A 25664-nucleotide genomic window follows, 5' to 3' on the forward strand; every position below is an offset into this window, starting at 1 on the left:
AGTCCATTTATAAGAAGTTCACGGACAGACAAAATTCATCTATGGTGATAAAAGTCAGGAGTGAGAACTGACTAAAAGGGACCAGGAGGGTACTTTTCTAGGGTAATGGAAATGTTTTATGTTTTATTTGGAGTGGTGATTACATGGGTGTACACATTTACCAAAATACATGAGATTGAACACTAAAATCTGTACATATCAGTTACTCAAATCTTACCCCAATAAATAAAAGAGACCATATCTGTTTATTTTTATGATATCCATTCATCATGCATGGTAGAATGTTGACCCTCTTATAGCTTCCTATTGTGCACAATAAATTTATAAACCCCTTACCTTAGCATAAAGGCCCTGCGTGATTTGGCTCTTACCTCTCCTTTCTACCTCATGTCCCTCCCTTACCTATTAATTCCTAGCCCTGCTGGCTTTACTGTCTGAAGTAGTTCATTTCTTGTTATTTTCTAGTTCAGTCTCTTTTTCGTTTCCTTCATTGCATTTAGGATAACGTGCATTTATTTTGTCTCTTTATACTTTATTCACCTGCCTTTTCCACTAGAATAAAAGCTCCTGGAGGGTAGAGACCTTGACCTTTTCACTGTTGTATTCCCCGATATATTCCCAGGATGTTGCTTGGCTCAGGGAGTATTGTTGAATATGTGAGTGAATGAAGGAATGAATGAATGAATGTTCCTGTTGTTCCATGTGTTGATAAAATGGGACTATACTCAGATGTTCCTCTGTTTGGAGTTCGGTCCTTACCAATTCAAATGAAAATGACATAGTCTTATCCCTCCAAGCAAAGCAAAACTGTGTCTCACGTAAGTTTTTGGTTGTTGCAATCAAACATTTTGTTCGATGCAAGGGAATTTTTTGTTCTCTCTTACTTTCCAGAATCGCTATATAGTCTTTCCTTTTATTTCCTAATCAGAACTTCTTATAGAAGCGACTTAATAGCATCCCTTATGACAATGCCTTCCAGACATATTTGACCCTGAATCCTATTGGTAAAATGTTTGAGCACACTAACCACATGGGTACATTTATTTCAAACATATATAAATATGTTGCTGTACTGTATATGTAATGAAACATACCCAAATACAACATTTTAAAAGGATGGTATGAAAGATGGTTCTAATATTTTCCTCCTCTCCCATGTGCTCATCCCACTTTGAAGACACTACCTTAGGGCAAATATTCTACATTTACTTATATGTGTAAGTGTAAAATTTCAGTAGTGTTAACACTTTTGCACTTTAAACCTTACATCTGACCGTGGATTGAAAGGCTTTATTGCTTTTTTTTTCCCAACATCTTTATTGGAGTATAACTGCTTTACAACGTTGTGTTAGTTGCTGCTGTATAGCAAAGTGAATCAGCTATATGTATACATATATCCCCATATCCCCTCCCTCTTAAGCCTCCTTCCCACCCTCCCTATCCCACCCCTCTAGGTGGTCACAAAGCACCGAGCTGATCTCCCTGTGCTATGCAGCTGCTTCCCACTAGCTAGCTATTTTACATTTGGTAGTGTATATATATGTCAATGCTACTCTCCCACTTAGTCCTAGCTTACCCTTCCCCCTCCCCATATCCTCCAGTCCATTCTCTATGTCTGCATCTTTATTCCTGTCCTGCTCCTAGGTTCATCAGAACCTTTTTTTTTTTTTATGATATTGTTTATGCAGGTAGGGTAGAATTTTTAGGTCTGGGGCATATTTGAAATCATGTCACCTAATTTTTGCTGTACTTACTCTTAACATTGTTCAATGATAGTTTTTCTACAGAAAAAAAATGTATTAGTATTTTAGAGGAAAGAAATAATGAGATTAGAAAAGTGCAAATAGGAGGCAAGTAAGAGCTCTGGAGAAGGCTGTGTTGATTTACACTATAGTTAATTACACTGTAAATATTGGTAGCAGTATATTTGAATGAAATGTCTTCTTGAGGAATTACTAATTGTATAATATTAGCAATTAGTACACCTAGACAAAGTTGCTAAAAAATGGGGGAAATATCACTCTTCTCCAATAAAAAGACAGTTTTTAAGGAAGCATCAATTCTTCAATATAGCAGCATGAGACAGGTTTGGAGATTTTAAGCCTTTTGTGTTACCTCTGAGACCTAAAGGAAGCAGAACATAAAAATGAGCCTCTATCAATTTGAATCAAACCTAATCTTTGTGATCATGGCTGTGGTCTAAATCTATTAAAGATGTTCAAATTCAGTGTCCTTGTTATCACTGCGGGTTGACCTGAGTAGTGAGCAGTAAACTTGTGTATTATAATTCTGGTTCGAAGATATGTGCTTGGAAAGTGAAACCGACAGTCAGCGTTTTGTGTCTGTCTATAAGCAGACTAAGAGTGTATATAAAATGACAGGTGCATTTTTAGAGAAAGAAGCCCATAATGTTTTCCTATTTAGTAGGTGACAGTATGTCCCAAGATAACACAAGCTTAAGCAGCTGGAACAAGCATGGTTATTAAAGGCTAGCAGTTTCTCAGTTCAAACAAATTGAATTTTTTCATAGGCTGGAAGACTGGAAATATAGGGTAGAGTACTGAAATAAATTAGCATATTAAGTGAATTTATACACTCAGGCTTGTGAACACTTTCAAATTAAGGAAGAAATTTTATTACTTCTTCAAAGAAAAAGGCAATTTTTAAATTCTGTGTTTGATCTCCCTGTTGGAAAGGGCCTATAGAATAAATTATATTATTTTGATGATTATCCAAAGAAGTGTGGTTATTATATTGATGGGAATCTTCACTTCTCTCCTCTCTCTTTTTTCAGAATTACTGATTTAAGGAACATAAAAAGAAGATTGTATTTATCAACAGTCCATAAGGAACTGTCCTCAACCCCTCTTCATGCAAAAATCCCACTCTTCATGATCAAACGCAAAATCGTAAGTGTCATGAATATTGCTTAAAATATTAAATTTATTTCAGCAAATATTAATTCTGGGCCTACTCTGTGTATGAGGCATTCTGTTAAGTTCCATGGTGGTATTAAAAATGAATAGAAATTTATACTCTTCTTTTTCTTCCAGTGAAAGAGCTTAAGATCTACTAGGTAGGAGAATATAATTGTTTGAATATCTAGGATATCACCAAAACTGTGATTGGAAGCACAGTAGAGAGAGGAAGTGCTATTGGTACAGTGAAAGGGAAAGAAATCCATCTGACTGCAGGACAAGGAAAGGCTTCATGAAGGAGATTGCACTTGGCATGGACCTTGAAGGACTGTAGAATTTCAACAGGTAGAAATGAAAAACCGAGCATTCCAAGCAGAAGGAACAGCATGAGTAGAAGCATAGAGGCTGGAAAGTGGCACATATTTGGAGAACAGAGAATGATTCATCATTGTTGCCAGATTTTTTTAAATAGCCTTAAGGAAACCTCAGTTCTATAATCCAAGAGCCTGATATAGGTTGGGAGTTTTGTGTAACCTCTGAGACCTAAAGCAGCATAATATATAAGTAGGTAAGCCGTAGGTTACAGGCTAATAAGTTTGGGCCTGATACGACTGACTAGTCTTTCTCAAATGTTAGTCATTTCCATACTACTCTCATGACTACCATGTTTGTGTACTACCTGTTCCAGTATGTACATAATACTCTCCTTTAAACCAACTCAGCCTTTTTTGACTTAAATAAATTTATTTTTAAAAAAAACTTTATATCACACTTATAAATGGAAAACCAGTATAACTTTCCAGAAATAAAAATTAACCATAACAATAAAGATACTGAAAACAAAACAGTGTTTTAAAGTCTAGCTAAGTACTGTTTCCTGTTTAGGGTTCTGTCCTGAGACCTGCTCTTTATTAACAAAAGTTTATCAAGAGCTAGATACATGTTCAAGCTTTTTCTTGGGCATAATTAGGATTGAAAGAAAACTGATGGATGGAAATGTTTATTCTGTGATCTGTAGTCATTTAATGCCATGCCCGTGTACCATCTAAAACCATTTCACAAACGGTGCATATTCCATATTCTTTGGGAGCCACTTTAGCAGAGAAAAGGAAGCCATTAAAGCTTTTGGTTTGGAGAGGAACATACAGTCAGTTCTATGCTTTGGGAAGATTAATCTGGTAGTGACATTTGGAATGGCTTAGAGGGGCTGGTAAATGGAGATCGAGAGAACATTTGCCGCACTCCAGATTAGGCTTAATGAGGACTAGGGCAGTAGCAGTAGAGGAATGGATGTAAGGTAACATCAGAAGCTTATGGTCCAATGAGCTAAGACATATTTAAACAGACCTTTTCCATATCATGTGGTACATGCTGTAAGAGCAGGACCCACTGTGAACTATGGAGCACCAGGGGAATGATCAGAGAAGGGCTTCTGAAGAAGGGGATGCCTGAGCTAGGCCTTGAAAGATTATAAGAAGAGAGAAGGCACTAACCAGTTCAAGTGGGGGTGGGATTCCTAGAACAGAAAGAGTAGCATTAAGAGTAGCTGCATGAGACGTGTAGGCACGTAATAATCCAGTGTTGCTGAGGAGAGACCGGAATAGTAGGGAAGTAGTAAGGCTGGAGAAGAAAACAGGGCAACCTCCGGGTAGGCCTTATATTTATAGGCAGGGAGCCTGGACTTTTATCTCATAGGTGATAGGGAGCTTTTGAAGGGCTTGCAGCAGGGGGGCATGGTCAGATTTGCATTTTAGATAGAACATCGCTTTGGAGGATGGGTGGGAAAGATGAGACTGGAGGCCAGCAGGACCAGTTAGAAAGTCAGTGCAGTTGTCACAAGAAGGTAAGAGAGCAGCAGTACCTGGCTCCTCCTAGGCACTCAATAATTATGTAAGTGGATGGATGAGTAGATGAATGATACAGGTGTAAGAGAGATGAGTCCTAAAGTTGGGAAATAGAAATCAGAGTGACGATGAGGAAACAGAGTTGAAAAATAACTAAAAATTTTAATTGAAGATTAATTAGGTGTCAGAAAGGAAGAAGAAGGAAAAGTCAAGGATGGCTCTCAGTTGACTTTCTACTTTGGATGACTGGTGACAGAATCAATACCTAGAAATCCAGGAGAAAGAGCACGGTTAGAAAGGGGAGATGGAAATGTTGATAAAACAGTCTGAGACATTCAGATTGAGAATTTGGGGGGTACATAATGTTAGAGTCCTAGAGAGAGGTATGAGCTGGATATTTGGGCTTCTTCAGCGTACAGGTGGCACTTACAGTCATGAGAGTGATGAAATTGCCTGCCTGCAGAGAGAGTAAGAATGGCAACAACAACAACAAAAGAGGCTAGAGGAGGAAATGCAAGGGCCTACCCAAGAAAAAGGGTGGGCAAAGGAAGAAGAATCCATGAAGGAGACAGGGCAACAATGAGAAAGTGATGTGAATCATGAAGCAAAGTACAGTGTGGTGGAAACCAAGGAAGTTTTGGTAAGAGAAAATGTCAAGATGTGAAAGTATTTGGGATGTGGCAATCAGGAGGCCATTAGTAACTTCACTGACAAGTTTTGGTGTATGAGGAAGGAGTCAGGACAGTGGGCCCTGCGAATGGAAGATGGAGACATGAGAGCATCCTGACCATTGCTTTCAGTAGGCTGATCCACTGGGCTTCATGTTCAAGTAGATATAAATAGAGGGGAGGAATCAAAGATAACTTTGAGGTTTTGAGTCTGGAAAACCTGGAGATTGAGCCAGTAACAGATAGGTGCTGGATTTTGGAATAAATTGATGGTTTCTGTTTGCAGTAGAATTATTTTAATTCATTGTGTACTAAACACTCATAAATGCACAAAGATTAAATGCAAATACTTCAGTTATTAAAGTTAAATCATTTAAGACGTTAAGGAAGTGCATTAGTCCTTACAAATGAAATTATATTCATCCTCTTATATTTAGGTATGATTTCCTTATTCATCAAAGATTGTTTAGAGTTCAGTGTTAGGTGGTTTCCGAGAGCTAAACCATATATGAGACTAATACACTATTCTGTGTGTGGTCAATCAATCAGGTTTGTCATTACCTTGCTTTTGTGAGTTCAGTCACCCTTGTCAGTTAACTAACTCTGAAGTTTCTGGATATCATATGAAAATCTGAACTGATCATTCTGTACATGGCTATAATCTTCACACACACACACACACACACACACACACACACACACACAGTGTACCCTCCATCCAGTGGCATTTGTGGGAATACAGTATCTGAAAATAAAATATTGTCTGTTAAAAGTAAACCACACAAATATCTTGCTGATATAGGAAGTAAACTTCATTGAACAATCTTTCATATTTAATAAATGAGTCTTTAAGAGGAATATGTGCTAGCAGTGCCAGGTATCTAATGACATAAGAAATGTACTATTTAAACTACAAAGAAAATAGCTGTAATAGGCCCTGTGGGGCAATGTGTCTTCGCTCATCTATCTACCTCATCTTCTCATCCCCAGTGAGACAGCTCAATAGAAAATATAAAAGAAAGGAGATGCAGGCATGAAAATTACATGTAGCTGTTTTAAAAAAAATCCTAATGTGAAAAAATCAAACTGGTGTCTATATCTTAGGTGACTTCAGCTCATGCTAAATTTTGAAAAGCAAAATATCTAGAACTTGTCTTGAATCTAGAAAAATTGCTCACGTAATTCAAGGCAGTCCTAAGCAAAGACAAGGTGTTTGTTTCTATAGTGTTCCCCATCCCAATGAAATCATCAAATCATAACTACTTGTAGTATGTCCTAATTATTCTATATTTTGTGAAATATAAACATGTAAATAATACATAGGAGTTAAGAACATGGCATCTGAGTTCTGACACTTACAGTTATGTGACCCTGTGCAAGTTCCTGTGTTCATTTTCCTCATGTATAAAATGCAGATAATATGAGGCATGCATACCACTAAGGTTCTTGTGGGAATTTACATGAGTTAATAAACATAAGGCTTTTAGAACAGTGCCTGGCATGGACGAAGCTTTAAATAAGGATTATATGTCCTATTTGCTCTTTAGGTGCTACTTCTTCCAGGACACCCTCCATGATTTCCCCTCTGCTGATTGATTAGACATTTTGGGTACAGCACATCATTACCATTCACAAATTCATAATTCTTATAATACTTCTTCACCCTGCATTTTAATCGTCTGTTTACTTACCTGTCTCCCCTTTTAGGCTGTAAGCATGACTCATTTGGTTTTTATCCCTAGTGCCTATGTACATGGCATATAGTAAGTACGCAATAAATGTTTGTTGAACAAATTGATAAGTCTTAATGTGCCTTCTGACTTGGGAGATAAAAGAATGAGTTTATCATGGACAAATTGTATAAGCTTTCTAAATATGCCTGCCTATTCCATAAACGTCCAGGAGTACTTAAGCAAATATTAAGAAACTCGGTTCTAATACCTGCTCTCATTTCCCCTCATTTTCCTCCCAATCCAGGAGATGCTACAGCACCAGAGAGAGGGTCTTTCCTTTCCATTGCTAACATAGTCAATTCCAAATGAGCCCTTATTGAATTAAAGCTGAATCTTGTTTAAGGGAAATTTCTAGAGAGAGCAGCAAAGTGACAGAGAGCCCTCCACTCATTTAAAATGCCATGCCTGGGGTCCTCCCTGGTGTTGGTGTGATGTTGGCGTCAGTTCTCTGCTTTTTGCCAAAGTCCTCTTCACTTCGTTCTACTTTTTAAGAGCCATAGATATTTTGGTGATAAACCTCAAAATACAGTAATTTAAAAGCACTTCAGTTAACATTTTTAAATCCGGAGATTTCACATAAAATTTCTGACCTCTTTTTTAAAAAAATCAGAAGTCAACATTGAGTCTGCTTTCTTGCACAGCAAGCAGTCAGCTAGAGCAGAGTGGCAACTGCACACTTTTAATGGAGCTTTAAGCTCTCCTGTGAAGTACAGTCCTCTCCACTCATAAGGATGTGGGTGCAGTCAGACCCTTCCTGCTTCACTCATTTAAGTGACCTGCCACGGCCCTCTAGGCATATAGTTTGCAACCCCTGATTTAGAGGATAATTGCCAAATGGTCCACTTTGCCTTGGTTCTTTAGCTAAAGCCTTCACCTAACCAGAGGCAGCAAATAAAGTTAATGTTTTTGTAGCCACACCAACATGAATATTTATTTAGAAGCCACTTACTGTTCCAGTTACGATAGAATGTTCAACCTTTCAAATAAAAAATTTTATTTTTCATGTTATTCTTAATTATGATGGATTCATTTTAACATTTAAATTGTAAAAATTTATATGTTTAATTTAGGTTTTCAATGACAAGAACAGTTTTAAAAATTAATAACCATCATATTAAACAGTGGGGGTAGCCACTTAGTCAAGACTCACTGAAATCAATCTTACTTCTTCTTTAATATAATTTCAGTCAGTTGGTGATGGTATCAGATGAACATCAATGTCTTGCCACCAAAGTATGTATTAATGTACAGTGAATTTAATTCCATTTGAATAGGAAGTTCAGGTATGAGATATTGCTGAGAATGAATCTTTCATTGGAGGTATAACAAAGTAGTATGATAAATTACAATGCCAAATTCTGTTAGTAACCTTTACCACTTAAATACCCAGTGTTTGTCATTTAGATAGATAGAATTACTCTTTAGGAGTTGTACTTTCTTGAACCACAACTCTGACGGAATATGTTATAGATTTTATTAGAAACTGAAAGAGTGGCATACTGTTTTTAAAGTTTCCTCTCAAAGATCATTTTTCCCATAGAGCCAATGAGTTGGAAATTTTTGGTTCTTAACGGTATTTAATTTCTTAAGTGCCATTGAATGAACAGAGAATGGAGGAGGCAGAGTTTTTTAGATGTATATTTAAGATATAATTAGAGAATGTCTCTCAATGCAGTCATTCTAAGCTAGAATCCACTGTAGTGTCTGTGGTACATATTTGAGGGTTTGTAAACGTTTTCATGTGCATATCATTTAATAATACTTGTTTTTCACTCTCTCTACTCACCTGTCTAATGTGGGTGTTGAAGAGATTTGGGAAAAGGAGCAGTTTCTTGCTTTTCTCTGCTGACCCTGAATGGTTATGTGAAATAGGGACAACTACATAAAAATATTTGTTCTGGAAAATGAATGATTACCCAGCTTTAGGTCACCCTATTTTCAAATCACTTGAACAGGCAGAGTAGTATTAGAGGTAAAATGTGGCCTTGAGAGCTATATTGTAGGGGTTTGAAACCTAGCTGTCACTTCCTGTCTGTGGGCCCTTGGGCAAGTCAGTTATTTCTGTGTGCTTCAGTTTCCTCATTGGTTAGGTCCTGACAATTATAGAACCTACTTCATAGAGGAGTTGTTACTATTAGATGAGTTATTACTTAGAATAGTGCCAAGTTCATAGTAAGTGCTTAGTTAGTGTTAATTGATATTGTTATCATTTTACTATTTTCTCTTGACCTGAATCTATGTTTTTTAATTTGTGAATATGTTATCATAATAAACGTCTGAACTTGCAGTTTATTTCAATTAACAAATACCTTTTGAGCCCCTGCTGTAGGCCAAGGTCTGTGCCAAAATATGTGAATCCGAAGGTGAATGGTGCACAGTCTTCTCATCCATGAGATTATAATAGGCAGAGGAGGCAAACATATAAACAAGTTAATGATGATGGGCAGTGGTTAACACCAAACTAGTCTTAGGAAACAAATGCTGCTAAAGGAAAATATCAGACTTTTCTAGCCAAGTTGGAGTGTGTTATAAGTGGAGATATTTGTGCTAAATTGTGAATACACACAAATAAAAGCATGGAAGTTCATGTCACGTTTGATCCCTTAACTGGGTTGTATAATGGGAATGTACAGAATCACAGTGCTGGAAAAGAAGACTGGATGAAACCATGAAGGGCCTTGAAAGCCATGATAAGAAATTTAAATTTTTAGTCCATTAGAGTTTTCTTTTTAAATTTTAACTTGGAGAAGTTTCACAATATTATCTGTATTCTAGAAAATGAGTACAATGTCAGAATAAAAAGAGCTAGAGGCAGAGAGACCAATTAAAAGGCTGTGTGAAGTCCCGGTGAGTCATATTAGCCTGAATTAGTGTAGTAGCAAAGAAGTAGAAGAGGAGAACAGATATAAAAGATACTTCAGGATTTAAATCAGTGAAAAAAAAGGGAGAAAATGGCACTGAATTAATCTAGGGCTGGAAATTGGCAAAGTACATGTGCTACCAACAAGGGAAATATCCTGTAGGAGCTTAAATGACTGCTTAGATTGCTGTTTCTGCCCATGACAGAATATCTGGTATCAAACTGTCCTTCCTACTGTAAACAAATATAAAATTGGAAAAAATATTTGAAATAAGACTTTTCAACCATTTGGATAGCAGGCAACATACTTTTAAAAATGAGAAACAAATGAGATGAGTCCTATATTCCCAAGCTTTCTGAAGGCCCATTCTGGACTGCAGAGATGGGAGCCCAGACAGAGCATGGCATCTTGCTGAATAGAGAAAGAGATCAGAGTTAAGGATGACTGAGACTGAGGTAGCCAGAATTTGTAGGTTAGTGTATCTGAGAGGAGCTTCAGAAATATGCATCAGGGTCTTCTTGAACCTTTGTGCATGCTTACAGTAGGACCCCATGAAGTAATCACAGACGAGCCCCTGGGGAAAGAACACCTACTAAGCAGCTGTGACACACAGGGCTAGGAGATATTCAAGTACTGGCCAGAGTGAATAGGTATCACTGAACACATACAGGAGAAACTCCAGAAAGACAATATTACTTAGAAATGGAGCTTATCTAGTCCTGGAGAAAAGGTTACCTTAGACCTGACCTAACAAATATAAAAACTCACATCAAAAGATCAAGATGATCTGCAAATAAACTTCCACCTGGAACATCTTTAGGACGCTTCTAAGAAAAACAACAAAATCCAAAAGCCCAAAAACATAGTAGCCATAATGTCCAGAATACAATTTTTAAAAAACGGATACTAGATAGGCAAACTGGGTAAACATGATCCATAACCAGGAGAAAAATCACAGGGCCTTAAAATAACTATTATAAATATATTAGAGGATTTAAAGGAAACTTTGAACATAATGAGGGAGCAAATTAAGAAACCCCAATGGAAAAAGGAAACTATGAAAAGAAATTTGGAAAAATACAATGTTGAAATGAAAGTTTCACTGGATAGACTTAACACTAAGTTAAACACTGGGGAATATCAGTAAAATTGAAGTCAAGAATATAGAAACTCTTCAAACTGAAGCACAGAGAGAGGGGAAAAGCCTGGAAAAAAAATGAATATAGTCCGAATGGCCTGTGAAACAGTATCTGTCAGTCTAATACATGTGTAATTGGAGTACTATAAGGAGAGCAAAAAGAGATTGAGCAGAAGAAACTTTATAGAAATCATGGTTGAAATTTTTCAAATTTTGAAAAATATACCCATAGATCCAGTAAGCTCAACAAACTATGAGCTGAGAAACACACAAAAACCACACCAAGATCACACCATGGTATATCATAACTAAAAAAAAAAAAAAAAAAAAAAAAAAACCCACAAAGATCACACCATGGTATGTCATAATTAAATTGCTAAAAATCAATGATAAAATCTAAACAAGCAGCAAGAAGAGAAAAAATCAATTATACACAAGAGAACAATGATAAAATATATCACCAGCTTTCCATCAGAAGCAATGAAAGTAGGAAGGCAATGAAATAGTGCTAGGGAAAAAAAATGTTTAAACCTGTCAAGTTAGAATTCTTTATCTAGTGAAAATATTCTTCAAAAATTGGAGCAAAATAACATTTTCAGACTAAAAAGCTGAGAGAATTCGTTACCAGCAAACCTGCACTACAGAAATATTAAAGGAAGTTATTCAGGCTGAAAAAAATGTGCCAGATAGAAATTTGAATCTAAGTGAGAGAATGAAGAGGACAAGTAATGGTAAATTAATAGGTAAATCTAAAAGGTCTTTATTCATACCATAAATTCTTTCAAAGTATTTGATTGTTGAAAGCAAAAATAACAATGTAGAAGTAAAATATGTGACAATAATAACACAGAGATGGTAGTATACTTTTATGAGGTTCTAATCCAGAAGATATTCTAATATTTATTCAGGGTTAAATTGTTAGAAGTTAAAGATTCATATTGCAAACTTTGGCAACCATAGAAAAAAGTAAAAGAACAACTAATCAAAAAATATAGCTAATCAACAAATTGAGGAAATTAATGGGGCACTAAAAATATATTCAATCCAAAATAGAGGAGAGCTAAACAAAGAGCAGATGGGACAGATTGAAAACAAATAAATTGGTAGCCTTAAACTCAAACACATCAGAATAATTACATTAAATGGAAATGGACTAAACACTCCAACAGAAATCGTTATGTTGAATAAAAAGTGAGACAATTATATTCTGTTTATAAGCAGTGCACATTAAATTTAAGGACACAGGTAGGTTAAAAAAATTTTAATACAAAAAGTTTTACCTTGCAAACACAAATTATAAGAAAGCTAGAATGGCTCTCTATGAATATCAGTCAAAGTAGACTGCAGGACAAGGAATATTATGTAACAAGGCATATTTCATAATGATAAGGGGGTCAGTCATGTAGAAGATATAACATCCTACATGTGTACATAGCTAGTAACGGTGCTTGAAAATGCATGAAGCAAAAACTAACAGAACTGAAGAGAGAAAGATAAAAACACAATTATAGATGACGATTTCAACACTCCCCTCTCAGAAATTGACAGAAAATCAGTAAACTTGAAAAATGCTGTCAATCAACCTGACTTATTTGACATTTCTAGGATGTTTAATCTAACAATTGCAGGATAACACTATATTCAAGTATGCATTGAATGTTCACCAAGATATATGGTATTTCAGGCTGTGTTAATCTCAGCAAAGTTAAAAAGACTGAAATCATACAAAGTACATTCTGTGGCTAAATGAAATTAGATGGAAATTAGTAACAAAAATATAACTGAAAAATCCTCAAGTACTTGAAAATAAAGCAACATACTTCTAAATAACCTATAAGTAAAAGAAAACTAATGGAATATTAGCAAATATTTTAACTGATATTTTTACTAATTTTAAATGGTAATGAAAATAAAGCATACTAAAATCTGTGAGATGCATTACAGGCATCTAAAGTATGCAGAAAGAAATAATCAAGAGAATAAGTCAATGAAATGGAAAATGGGCAATGGAGAAAAACCACTGAAACCAAATTTGGATTTTTGAAAATATTTAGTAAGTGATAAACCTAGACTAATGAAGAAAAAAAGAACACACACACATTGTCAATATCAAGAATGAATGTAAGGAAAAAGGAAAATAAGGGAATATTATGAACAATTGTATACTAATAAATTTGACAACTTAGATTAAGTGGGAAAATTCTTTTAAAGACACATTACTAAAACTGATACTAAAAGAAATAGAAAATCTGAGTAGCCTTATATCTATTTTTAGAAACTGAATTTGTAATTTAAAACATTCCCACAAAACAGTACAGGTGCGGATGGCTTTATGGGTAAATCTAACCAAACATTTAAAGAAAGAATAATACTGTCTCTCAGATAATAAAGGAGAAGGAAAATTTTTCAATTCACTTAATAAAATGCAGCCAGCATAATTCTGATACCAAAACCAGGAAATATATTAATTCCCAAAAGAGAACTATAAATCAGTATCACTCAAGAACATAGACACATGGATCCTTAATATCATGACCAAGTGGTGTTTATTCCAAGAATTCAAGGTTAGTCTTACACTTGAAAATTAGTCACTGTAATTTTTCACATTAACAGAATAAAGGGAAAAAGTCATAAAGTCATCTCAATGTATGTAGAAAAATCGTGATGAAAATTCATTAGCCATTAAAATGAAAACTCACATCAAACTAGTAATAGAAGGAAACTTGTTGAGCCTGATAAAAGGCCTCTATAAAAAACCTACAACTAAATCATACTTAATGGTGAAATACTATCAATACTTACCTCCTAAGTTGGGGAACAAAGCAAAGATATCCACACTGACTGCTTCGATTCAGCATTGCATTAGAGGTCCCAGCAAGTGCAGTAAGATAATAAAGAGAAATTTTAAAACATACAGATTGAAAAAGAAGAAATAAAAGTTTCTTTCTTTGCAGACAACATAATCATCTTGTAGAAAATTCTAGAGAGGGCTGCTGCCATGTCCTGCCTGCTGTCTGCTGCACACAGTAGGGTGTTGCTCCGGGACCTTACTTCAGACGTGCAGAGACTCTCCCTGGAGTGTCTCAAATGCATGCAGTGTGCATGAACACTGAATTGGGATCAGTGAGCTGAAAGATACAGAGCAGCACGCTAGGCTGGATGAATCCCTCTGGACTGTGGATGGAAAAGACCGTGAGCACTGTTCGTTTTAGAAGGGTCTTCACGCTCTGGCCGGGTGTCAGGCTTGAGCCTCCAAGGTGGGAGAGCCGAGTCCAGGACATTGGACCACCAGAGACCTCCCGGCCCCACATAATGTAAATCGGCAAGAGCTCTCCCAGAGACCTCCGTCTCAACACTAGGACCCTGCTCCACCCAACGGCCAGCAAGCTCCAGTGCTGGATGCCCCATACCAAACAACTAGCAAGAGAGGAACAAAACCCCACCCATTAGCAGAGAGGCTGCCTAAAATCATAATACGTTCACAGACACCGCAAAACACACCACCAGACACGGCCCTGCCCACCAGAGAGACAAGATACAGCCCCACCCACAGGAGCACAGGCACCAGTCCCCTCCACCAGGAAGCCTAAACAAGCCACTGAACCAACCTCACCCACCGGGGGCAGACACCAAGAACAATGGGAACTACAAACCTGCAGCCTGTGAAAAGGAGACCCCAAATGCAGTAAGTTAAACAAAATCAGAAGACAGAGAAATATGCAGCAGATGAAGGAGCAAGGTAAAAACACACCAGACCAAACAAATGAAGAGGTAACAGGCAGTCTACCTGAAAAAGAATTCAGAGTAATGATAGTAGAGATGATCCAAAATCTTGGAAATAGAATGGAGAAAATGCAAGAAATGTTTAACAAGGACCTAGAAGAACTAAAGAGCAAACAAACAATGATGAACAACACAATAAATGAAATTAAAAATTCTCTAGAAGGAATCAATAGCAGAATAACTGAGGCAGAACAACGGATAAGTGACCTGGAAGATAAAATAGTGGAAATAACTGCCCCAGAACACAATAAAGAGAAAAGAATTGAAAGAGACCTCTGGGACAACATTAAATGCACCAACATTCAAATTATAGGGGTCCCAGAAAAATAAGTGAAAAAGAAAGGGTCTGAGAAAATATTTCAAGAGATTATAGTTGAAAACTTCCCTAACATGGGAAAGGAAATAGTAAATCAAGCCCAGGAAGCGCAGAGAATCCCATACAGGATAAATCCAAGGAGAAACATGCCAAGACACATATTAATCAAACTATCAAAAATTAACTACAAAGGGAAAATATTAAAAGCAGCAAGAGAAAAGCAGCAAATAACATACAAGGGAATCCCTATAAGGTTAACAGCTGATCGTTCAGCAGAAACTCTGGAAGCCAGAAGGGAGTGGCAGGACATATTTAAAGTGATGAAAGGGAAAAACCTACCACCAACATTACTCTGCCCAGCAAGAATCTCATTCAGATTTGACAGAGGAATTAAAACCTTTACAGATGAGCAAAAGTTAAGAGAATTCAGCACCAGCAAAACAGCTTTACAACAAATGCTAAAGGAACTTCTCTAGGCAGGAAACACAAGAGAAGAAAAAGACCTACAATAACAAACCCAAAACAATTAAAATGGTAAGAGGAACATACATATCGATAATTACCTTAAATGTAAATGGACTAAATGCTCCAACCAAAAGATACAGACTGGCTGAATGGATACAAAAACAAGACCCATATATATGCTGTCTACAAGGGGCCCACTTCAGACCTAGGGTCACAATCATATAGATTGAAAGTGAGGGAATGGAAGAAGATATTCCATTCAAATAGAAATCAAAAGAAAGCTGGAGTAGCATTTCTCATATCAGGCAAAATAGACTTTAAAATAAAGACTATTATAGGAGACAAAGAAGGACACTACATAATGATCAAGGGATCAATCCAAGAAGAAGATACAACAATTGTAAATATTTATGCACCCAACATAGGAGCACCTCAATACATAACGCAAATGCTAACAGCCATAAAAGGGGAAATCGACAGTAACACAATCATAGTAGGGGACTTTAACACCCCACTTTCACCAATGGACAGATCATCCAAAATGAAAATAAATAAGAAAACACAAGCTTTAAATGACACATTAAGCAAGATGGACTTAATTGATATTTATAGGACATTCCATCCGAAAACAACAGAATACACTTTCTTCTCAATTGTGCATGGAACGTTCTCCAGGTTAGATCATATCTTGGTTCACAAATCAAGCCTTGGTAAATTTAAGAAAAATTGAAGTTGTATCAAGTATCTTTTCTGACCACAATGCTCTGAGACTAGATATCAATTACAGGGATAAAACTGAAAACTACAAACACATGGAGGCTAAGCAATATGTTACTAAATAATCAAGAGATGACTGAAGAAATCAAAGAGGAAGTCAAAAAATGCCTAGGAACAAATGATAATAAAAACACAATAACCCAAAACCTATGGGATGCAACAAAAGCGGTTCTAACAGGGAAGTTTATAGCAATACAGTCCTACCTCAAGAAATAACAAAAACGTCAGATAAACAGCCTAACCTTACACCTAAAGCAATGAGAGAAAGAACAAAAAAGCCCCAAAGTTAGCAGAAGGAAAGAAATCATAAAGATCAGATTGGAAATAAATGAAAAAGAAATGAAGGGAACAGTAGCAAAGATCAATAAACGTAAAAACTGGTTCTTTGAGAAGATAAACAAAATTGATAAACCATTAACCAAACCCATCAAGAAAAAAAGGGAGAAGACTCAAATCAGCAGAATCAGAAATGAAAAAGAAGAAATAACAACTAACACTGAGGAAATACAAAGCATCATGAGAGATTACTACAAGCAATGATATGCCAATAAAATGGACAAGCTGGAAGAAATGGACAAGTTCTTAGAAAACCACAACCTTCCAAGACTGAACCAGGAAGAAGTAGAAAATATAAACAGACCAGTCACAACACTGGTATTGAAACTGATTAAAAATCTTCCAACAAACAAAAGCCCAGGACCAGATGGATTCACAGGTGAATTCTATCAAAATTTAGAAAAGAGCTAACATCTTTCCTTCTCAAGCTCTTCCAAAATAGAGTAGAAGGAAGAATACCCCCAAACTCATTCTACCAGGCTACCATCACCCTGATACCAAAACCACACAATGATGTCCCCCCCAAAAAAAGAAAACTACAGACCAATATGGTACTGGCACAAAAACAGAAATATAGGTCAATGGAACAGGATTGAAAGCCCAGAGATAAACCCATGCTCATATGGTCACCTTATCTTTGATAAGGGAGGCAAGAATATACAATGGAACAAAGACAGCCTCTTCAATAAGTGGTGCTGGGAAAACTGGACAGCTACATGTAAAAGAATGAAATTAGAACACTTCCTAACACCATACACAAAAATAAACTCAAAATAGATTAAAGACCTAAATGTAAGGCCAGACACTATAAAACTCTTAGAGGAAAACATAGAACACTCCATGACATAAATCACAGCAAGATCCTTTTTGACCCCCCTCCTAGAGCAATGGAAATAAAAATAAACAAATGAGACCTAATGAAACTTAAAAGCTTTTGTACAGAAAAGGAAACCATAAACACGATGAAAAGACAGCCCTCAGAATGGGAGAAAATATTTGCCAACGTTGCAACTGACAAAGGATTAATCTCCAAATTATACAAGCAGCTCATGCAGCTCAATATCCAAAAAACACACAACTCAATCCAAAGTGAGCTGAACACCTAAATTGACAATTCTCCAAAGAAGACATACCGGTTGCCAACAAACACTTGAAAAGATGCTCAACATCACTAATCATTAGAGAAATGCAAATCAAAAGCACAATGAGGTATCACCTCATTCTCACAGCTGTCAGAATGGCCATCATCAAAAAATCTACAAACAATAAATGCTGGAGAGGGTGTGGAGAAAAGGGAACACTCTCGAACTGTTGGTGGGAATGTAAATTGATACGGCCACTATGGAGAACACTATGGAGATTCCTTAAAAAACTAAAAATAGTATTACCATCTGACCCAGCAATCCCACTACTGGGCATATACCCTGAGAAAACCATAATTCAAAAAGAGTCATCTACCACAGTATCATTGCAGCACTATTTACAATAGCCAGGATATGGAAGCAACCTAGGTATCCATCAACAGATGAATGGATAAAGAAGATGTGGCACATATATACAATGGAATATTAGCCATACAAGAAACGAAATTGAGTTATTTGTAGTGAGGTGGATGGGCCTAGAGTCTCATACAGAGTGAAGTAAGTCAGAAAGAGAAAAACAAATACCGTATCCTAACACCTATATATGGAATCTAAAAAAAAAAAAAAAAACTGGTTCTGATGAACCTAGGGATAGGACAGGAATAAAGACACAGACATAGAAAATGCACGGGGAGGGGAAGGGTAAGCTGAGGACATGGGGAGGGGAAGGGTAAGCTGGGACAAAGTGAGAGAGTAGCATTGACATATATATACTACCAAATGTAAAATAGATAGCTAGTGGGAATTAGCTGCATAGAACAGGGATGTCAGCTCCGTGCTTTGTGACCACCTAGAGGGGTGGGAAAGGGAGCGTGTGAGGGAGGCACAAGAGGGAGGGGATATGGAGCTATATGGATGCATATAACTGATTCACTTTGTTTTACAGCAGAAATTAACACAACATTGTAAAGCAATTATACTCCGATAAAGATGTTTTAATAAAAAAGAAAATTCTAGGGAACCGACAAAAACTAAAGAAAACCTAGTAACGTTATTGAGTTTATCAAGGTCACAGAATACAATGGCAGTATACCAAAATCATTTGTTTCTATATATTTCTATACAAAGTTGTAGCAGTAAACAATTGAAAATTCTAAATCTTAAAAATATTTACAATACCATGAAAAATATTAAATATTCAGGAATAACAAAATATATGTTAGACCTTTACAGTGAAAGCTATAAAACATTGCTGAGAGAAATTGAAGACTTAAATAAATGGGGGAATGTTGTTTATGAATCAGAAGACTGTATTTGTTAAGCTGCCAATACTCTCTCAGTAAATCTGTTGGTTCAATCTAATCCCAGTTAGAATCCCAACACGCTTCTTTTTTTTTTTTCCAGAAATTAAGAAGATACTTCTGAAATTTACATAGAAATTCAAAGGTCCTAGAATAGCCAAAACAATTTTCAAAAAGTAAAATTTATACCTCATGATTTCAAAACTTGGTTTAAGCTTACAGTAATGAAGACATTATGTTCTTGGCATAGATACCAATAAAAAGTTCAGAAGTACACCCACACGTGTATAGTCAGTTGATTTTCAACCAAGGCATCAGAGCAATTCTTTGAGAACTGGAACTTCTGAGTATTCATATAGAAGAAAGAAAAATGAACCTCAACCCATACTTCATACCATTCACAAAAATTAATTTGAGATGAATCGTATACCTAAATAAATACTAAAACTAAAGAGCTACTTTAAGAGATTTCTTAGGACCCAGAAAGCATTAACCATAATAAAAAATTAATTGACAAAATGGGCTTCAATAAAATTTAAAACTTCTCATCAAAAAGATATTATTAAGAAAATGAATAAGCAAGGCACAAACTGGGAGAAAATATTCTTAATGCATATAACTGACAAAAGACTTGTATTCAGACTACATCCTACAACTCTATAATAAAAAGACATAACTTTTTAAGGCAAAAATAATTAAACAAAGATTATACATTTGGTTAAATAAGCATATGAAGAAGAGCTCTATACCATCAGTCAGAGAAATTCAGATTTAAAACACAGTTACCACCACTACTTCATTCACTAGAATGGCTAAATTAAAAGAGACGGGAAATACTAAATATTGTTGAGATGTAAAGCAATTTCATAAATTTCTAGTGTAAAGGAAAATGGTATAACCACTTTGGAAATACCTTTGGAAGTTTCTCATAAAGTTAAACATTTACCCTTTGACCCAGCAGTTCCACTTCTTCGTGTCTATTCAAGGAAATGAAAATATGTGTCCACAAATTTGAATTTCACAACAGTTTTATTTATGATAGCCGAAATCTTGAAATAACACAAGTGTCCAACAACAGAAGACTGAACAAACAAATTGTGGTCTATTCATAGAGAGCTCCTACTCAGCAAAACAAGAATGAACTACCAGTACATGCAAGAACACTGATGAACCTCAAGTCTTAGCCTAACTCTAAGAAGCCATTTACTGTGATTTCATTTATATAAAGTAATAGAATAGACAAAATTAATCTAAAGTGAAAGAAGTTAGTACTTGCCCTTAAACGGTATGACTGCTGAGATTGATAGGGGAGCTGCACGAAAGATCGGTCTGCGGTGATCGAAATGTTCTGCATCTTGATAGGGTGTGGCATACAGATGTATGAAATGGTCAAAACTCATTGCACTGTACCCCCAAAGTCTATGAATTTCACGGTATGAACGTCAAAAAGATCATATGGTTAACATACATTGAGCACATATGCTAGGCACTATTAGAAGTGCTTACATGTATTTAAACGTTGAATCCTAACAACTGTATGAGAGATTTGTCATTATCACCATTTTACAAATAAGGAAAGAGAGGCACAGAGAGGACAAGTAACTGCAAAGATTATATAACTAGTAAGTGGTGGAACTGGAATCCAAATCCAGACAGTTTGGCTCCAGGGCCCAAACTCTTGCATCCCTCGGAAGAATATATTTAAAAGGTGTTGTCAGTAGAGGTTAACTGGCAGGAGTTGACAGACAGATAAAGGAATAGAATATAATACAGAATTTTTAAAGTATTTCAGGGTAATTAAATTAAATCTCAAGATATGGCCACGTGAGTGGATTAAGGCTTGAAGAGGAGAGGAAGACTTTAAGAAAAGGTTAAGGGACTTTTAGGGTGTTGAATCAGAAGGTAAGATGAACCTGGTCCCAGTATTTTCCAGGAATGTGTGCATAGGATGGTGCTTGTGTACCTGAGGAGGTAGAAGGAGTGACTGGGGTGTGATGTGAAGCTGAAAGGGTGGAAGAGCCTGTCTCTGCAATGCCTCAGGCTCCAAAGAAGATAGAGGTTCCCAGTCAGAAGAGCAAACTCTCTTCTAGTGCCACCCCGCCCCATGGCCTCAAAATAGGGGGCTGTAGAAGCGCAGGTGAACTGCATAAGTGAACTTCAGCTCCAGACTTGAAGGGGAAGTAATATCTCAGAGAAAAGCCAGGTTTCAGTTAAGGTAAGGTGTGTAGGACCCTTAGAAGAATATAAAGAATATAGGTACTTTTCAGTAGTAAGAATTTCAAAGGGCACAGTGAAAGGGTGACTTGAGGATTAGCAAGAGAAAGATGGGACAGCTGTTTCAGGAAGAGATAGCTTGCTGGAGGAGGATAGGAACTGGAGGTAGAGATTGATTGCTGAACATGTATAATGATGACACTTCTACAAGGAATTTGCCTTTCCTTGGTTCAGCCATGAACTACTACACTGGCAGCCCCAACCTCCAGTCATCAACTCCCCTCTCTCCATATAAGGACTTGTGGTGATTTACTTTTCCTGGAGAAATTGCTTTTAATACACTAGTAATAGGTAATTACTTCCCCTGACCATGTGGAAATTACTATTGCAATCTCTCTGCTTACACCACTTAATAAACACAATATGATGGTGAAAAAGATAGATAAAGTCATTGTAATCAGATTTTCTCTTGAGAAATTAAAGCTAAAGTGAAAAATTATTTTAAAAGGAGCAAGAATAACAGTCTTAAAACCTTGTTTTTTGTTATTTCAGGAGCATGAAAACAGAATGAGGTTCTAAAATTCTGGGAAAAGATGCACTTTAGGATTTCTAGGTTATGAAATTGTAATTTTTTTGTTTGTCATTCCTTTTTAGCAAGGCAGTGCTGGCTAGAGCTGTGTACTGTTAGCGACTCAGGCTCTTTACACACAGGCAAAATAAATCCAGTTGTCTTCAGATCTTTCCTACGGTATTGGCAGAGAATAGGGGCACAGGAAATCAAAAGAGTTCTGGGACAACCAAGAGCTTGTTATTGCAAGCTCTTGAATGTGTGTGTGCGCGCGGGGGGGTGTGTGTGCACGTGCATGCATGTGTTTCACCAGTACAATGAAGCCATATGGCCAAAACATTCCAGTAAAAACTAGAAACTGATGCTTTGAATAATGCTTTCACCCTTTGGCAGTCAGTTGTTTCACGTAAAATTCCATGCTGGAACTAAATACCATAAACTCTCTTATCAATCCAAGAAACAGACTAAACAGAACTGTCTCTTCTTTATCAAGATTGCTGTCTTTCCTGTGCTTATTTCTTAAGGACCCATAATTATAAATATTTTAGATCAAGAGCTCTTCCCTGATGGCCTAGTGTTGCACATAGGAATAAAGTGATTAGAGATCAAGAAAAATGTCAAAAAAGGGATTTTAAGAGTGAATGATATCCCCAAGGATAATGAAAATATTTTATAAAGATCAGCTGTAATTCAGATAACCCACCTGTTGATAGTAGAGAGTTCGTACTCTTTTCTAAAACTTCAGAAAATTATCACAGAATTTATATGAATAATGAGTTATTTGTGGAAGCTTATGAAAATTGTAACCTTTATAAATATCAGCTAAACCAAAAAAAAAATTCTATCCACTAAACTAAAAAAAATTTTCTATTTCCTCTAACCAAGGAAGATTTGTGAAAGATATTCCCATCTTTTTCAGGAATTACTCCCATCTGTACTTCTAAGGGATGGATTCACTAAATAACTTACCAGTTCTCACACATTTATGGTGTTTGTCGAATGATGATATAATGAAAGATTGAAAGTATTTGTGTAGGCATGTGTGTATATGTGTGTCTTCGTATATTCATACACACACATGCATACCATTATTTGTTGAATACTTTCCATGAAGCATGAAGTCCAGGCAGAGGGAATAAAAGCAGTTTGACTGGGATATATAAGAAGTGTATAAATCACACCTACAACACAAGCAACAAAATCAAAAGTAAACAACAACTGGGATTACATCAAACTAAAAAGCTTCTGCACAGCAAAAGAAACCATTAACAAAGTGAAAAGACAACCTATGAAATGGAAAAAATATTTGCAAGCCATATATCTGATAAGGAGTTAATATCAAAAAATATACAAAGAACTCATACAACTCAATAGCAAAAAAACAATCCAGTTAAAATGGACAAAGGACCTGAATAGACCTTCTTCCAAAGAAGACATACAAAAAGCCAACAGGTATATGAAAAAATGCTCAACATCACTAGTCATTAAGTAATTGCAAACTAAAACCACAGTGAGATATAACTCATACATGTTAGAATGGATATCATCAAAAAGACAAGAGATAAATGTGTATGATTGCAGAGGAAAGGGAACCTTTGTGCTTTGTTGGTGGGATTGTAAATTGGTATAGCCACTATGGAAAACAGTATGGAGGTTCCTCAGAAACTTAAAAATAGAACTACCAAATGATCCAGCAATTCTTCACTTCTGGGAACATAGTCAAAGGAAACAAAAGCACTAACTCAAAAAGATATCTGCACCCCCATATCCATTGTAGCATTATCTACAAGAGCCAAGACATGGAAACAACCTGTGTCCATCTATAGATGAATAGATAAAGAAGTTGTGGCATATATGTACAATGGAATATTTTTCAGCCATAAAAAAGTGAGAAAATCCTACCATTTGCAACAACATGGATAGACCTTGATGGCATTTTATGCTAAGTGAAATAAGTCAGATAGAGAAGGATAAGTACTGTATAATCTCACTTATATGTGTACTCTAATGAAAACAAAGCAAAACAAAAACCACCAGACTCATAGAAAAAGAGATCAGATTTGTGGTTACTAGATGTAGTGGGGGGCAGGGGTGAGGGCAGAGCAGGAATTGAAGGAAGGTAATCAAAAGGTACAAACTTCTAGTTATAAGATAACTAAACACTAGGGATGTAACGTACAGCATGGTGACTATAGTTAATACTGCTGATGAGCTATATAGGAAAGTTGTTAAGAGAGTAGATCCTGAGAGTTCTCATCACAAGGAGAAATGTTTTTTTTCTTTCTGTTGTATCTGTATGAGATGATGGATGTTAACTAAATCTATTGTGGTAATCATTTCACAATACATGTAAATCAAATCATCATACTGTACACCTTAAACTTATACAGTGATGTCAATTGTGTCTCAATAAAACTGTGGAAAAAAAGAGAAAAAAATGGGTGTAGAAGGTAAGGGCCTGGTTTCCTGGACTTGCGCTGTTTAAAGGAGGTCGACACCAATTCCCAAGCAGATCTGGCAGATTCTGATTGGGTCTTCAGGTGCAGCCAGCTGGAGGGTTCATCTAAGCAGAGAATAAAGGGGGAGGGTCCTGAGAAAAAATGCCCAACACATTCCCATACCTCCCCGGGCCTGGAAGCCCTTATTAGTTGTTCAAAACGAAACTCAGATGTCACCTCCAAGCATTTCCTAGATGTAGGAAGACTCAAAATATTTATTTCAAAAAAAAAGATAATTTAAAGAGCAGTTATTAACTCTAGAAATCTAAAGAAGTTGCATAGGAAAGGAAAGGTAATCATAGAGCATCACTTGGCTCAGTTGTGTACAATATTTCCATAGTCACAATAAGGAAAACACAGAATATGAATTTTAAAGAAAAGAGAGAAAGAGAAAGAATGAGAGATAATTATCTAGGGAGGATGGAGTCAGGAAAGTTAGGTGTATAAGTGAGCTAAAAATCTTATCTACCGTAATAGGAAGTCAGCAGATAATGTCTAAAATTGATGAATCAAGAGGTATTATTTTAAAATACAGAGATAAAAAAGGGTTAAAAGTTGACAGTATGATTGCATGAGTGGAAAAGTGACAAAGGGCTACATTTTGTATAAAACTTTTGTTAAGCCCGTGTCTAACACCTGATAAGCACTTAGCACCTGTGGGGAAGAATGGATGAATGCGATTCCTGATGGGACAAACCAGCTGAAAGATTGGAATTGGGGCATAATGTTAAGTTTTTAAGGAATGGAACCCAAATTTGTAACAACAATAATAACGCTAGTATAATAATGTTAATAATTAGTGTTGGATAGCTGGAAACCCCAGTACCTCCATATAACCTGAGTTTTACCAAGCCATGGTGTTTCACCATATGGCATGCATACTGGATTTGTCCCTTACATTTCACTTCCTATGCTAGCCTTCAAACCAGACCCTCCTCACTTCATGCTTAAACGACTGATGGAGACTAATTGGTGCTTCTGTGCCTCAGTCTGTCTCTACTCTGCCTCAGCCTTCTTCCCAGTACCACTCTACCACCCCAAACATTCCTGCATCAGGGTTAATCCAGACTTCCAATACTCTACTTTTCTCACATTCTCCTTCAAGAACCACAGTGACACTTGACCCTCTGGGATCCAAGTGTCTCTTCTTGATCTTCCAGCT

The 25664-nt window shown here is 36.4% G+C and overlaps 1 protein-coding gene and 1 long non-coding RNA gene across 7 annotated transcripts in view; one reads left to right on the forward strand and one right to left on the reverse strand.

The window, feature by feature from the left end:
• CFAP20DC (CFAP20 domain containing) overlaps positions 1-25664 on the forward strand; it is a 280714-nt gene that overhangs the window by 89144 nt on the left and 165906 nt on the right. For all 6 annotated transcript variants that reach the window (XM_049715292.1, XM_033424729.2, XM_033424728.2 and 3 more), the window contains exon 5: positions 2795-2909. In XM_049715292.1, coding sequence (XP_049571249.1) covers positions 2795-2909 — 115 coding nt within the window. The remainder of the gene's footprint in view (positions 1-2794; positions 2910-25664) is intronic.
• Positions 1838-25660, reverse strand: LOC125965512 (uncharacterized). The gene is made up of 3 exons (XR_007479476.1): positions 25595-25660; positions 9473-9545; positions 1838-2124 (listed from the first exon to the last, which is right to left on the reverse strand). It is a non-coding gene; the product is annotated as an uncharacterized LOC125965512 (long non-coding RNA).

The sequence above is a fragment of the Orcinus orca genome, chromosome 10 (genome assembly GCF_937001465.1).
Source record: "Orcinus orca chromosome 10, mOrcOrc1.1, whole genome shotgun sequence".
Classification (NCBI taxonomy): Eukaryota; Metazoa; Chordata; class Mammalia; order Artiodactyla; family Delphinidae; genus Orcinus; species Orcinus orca.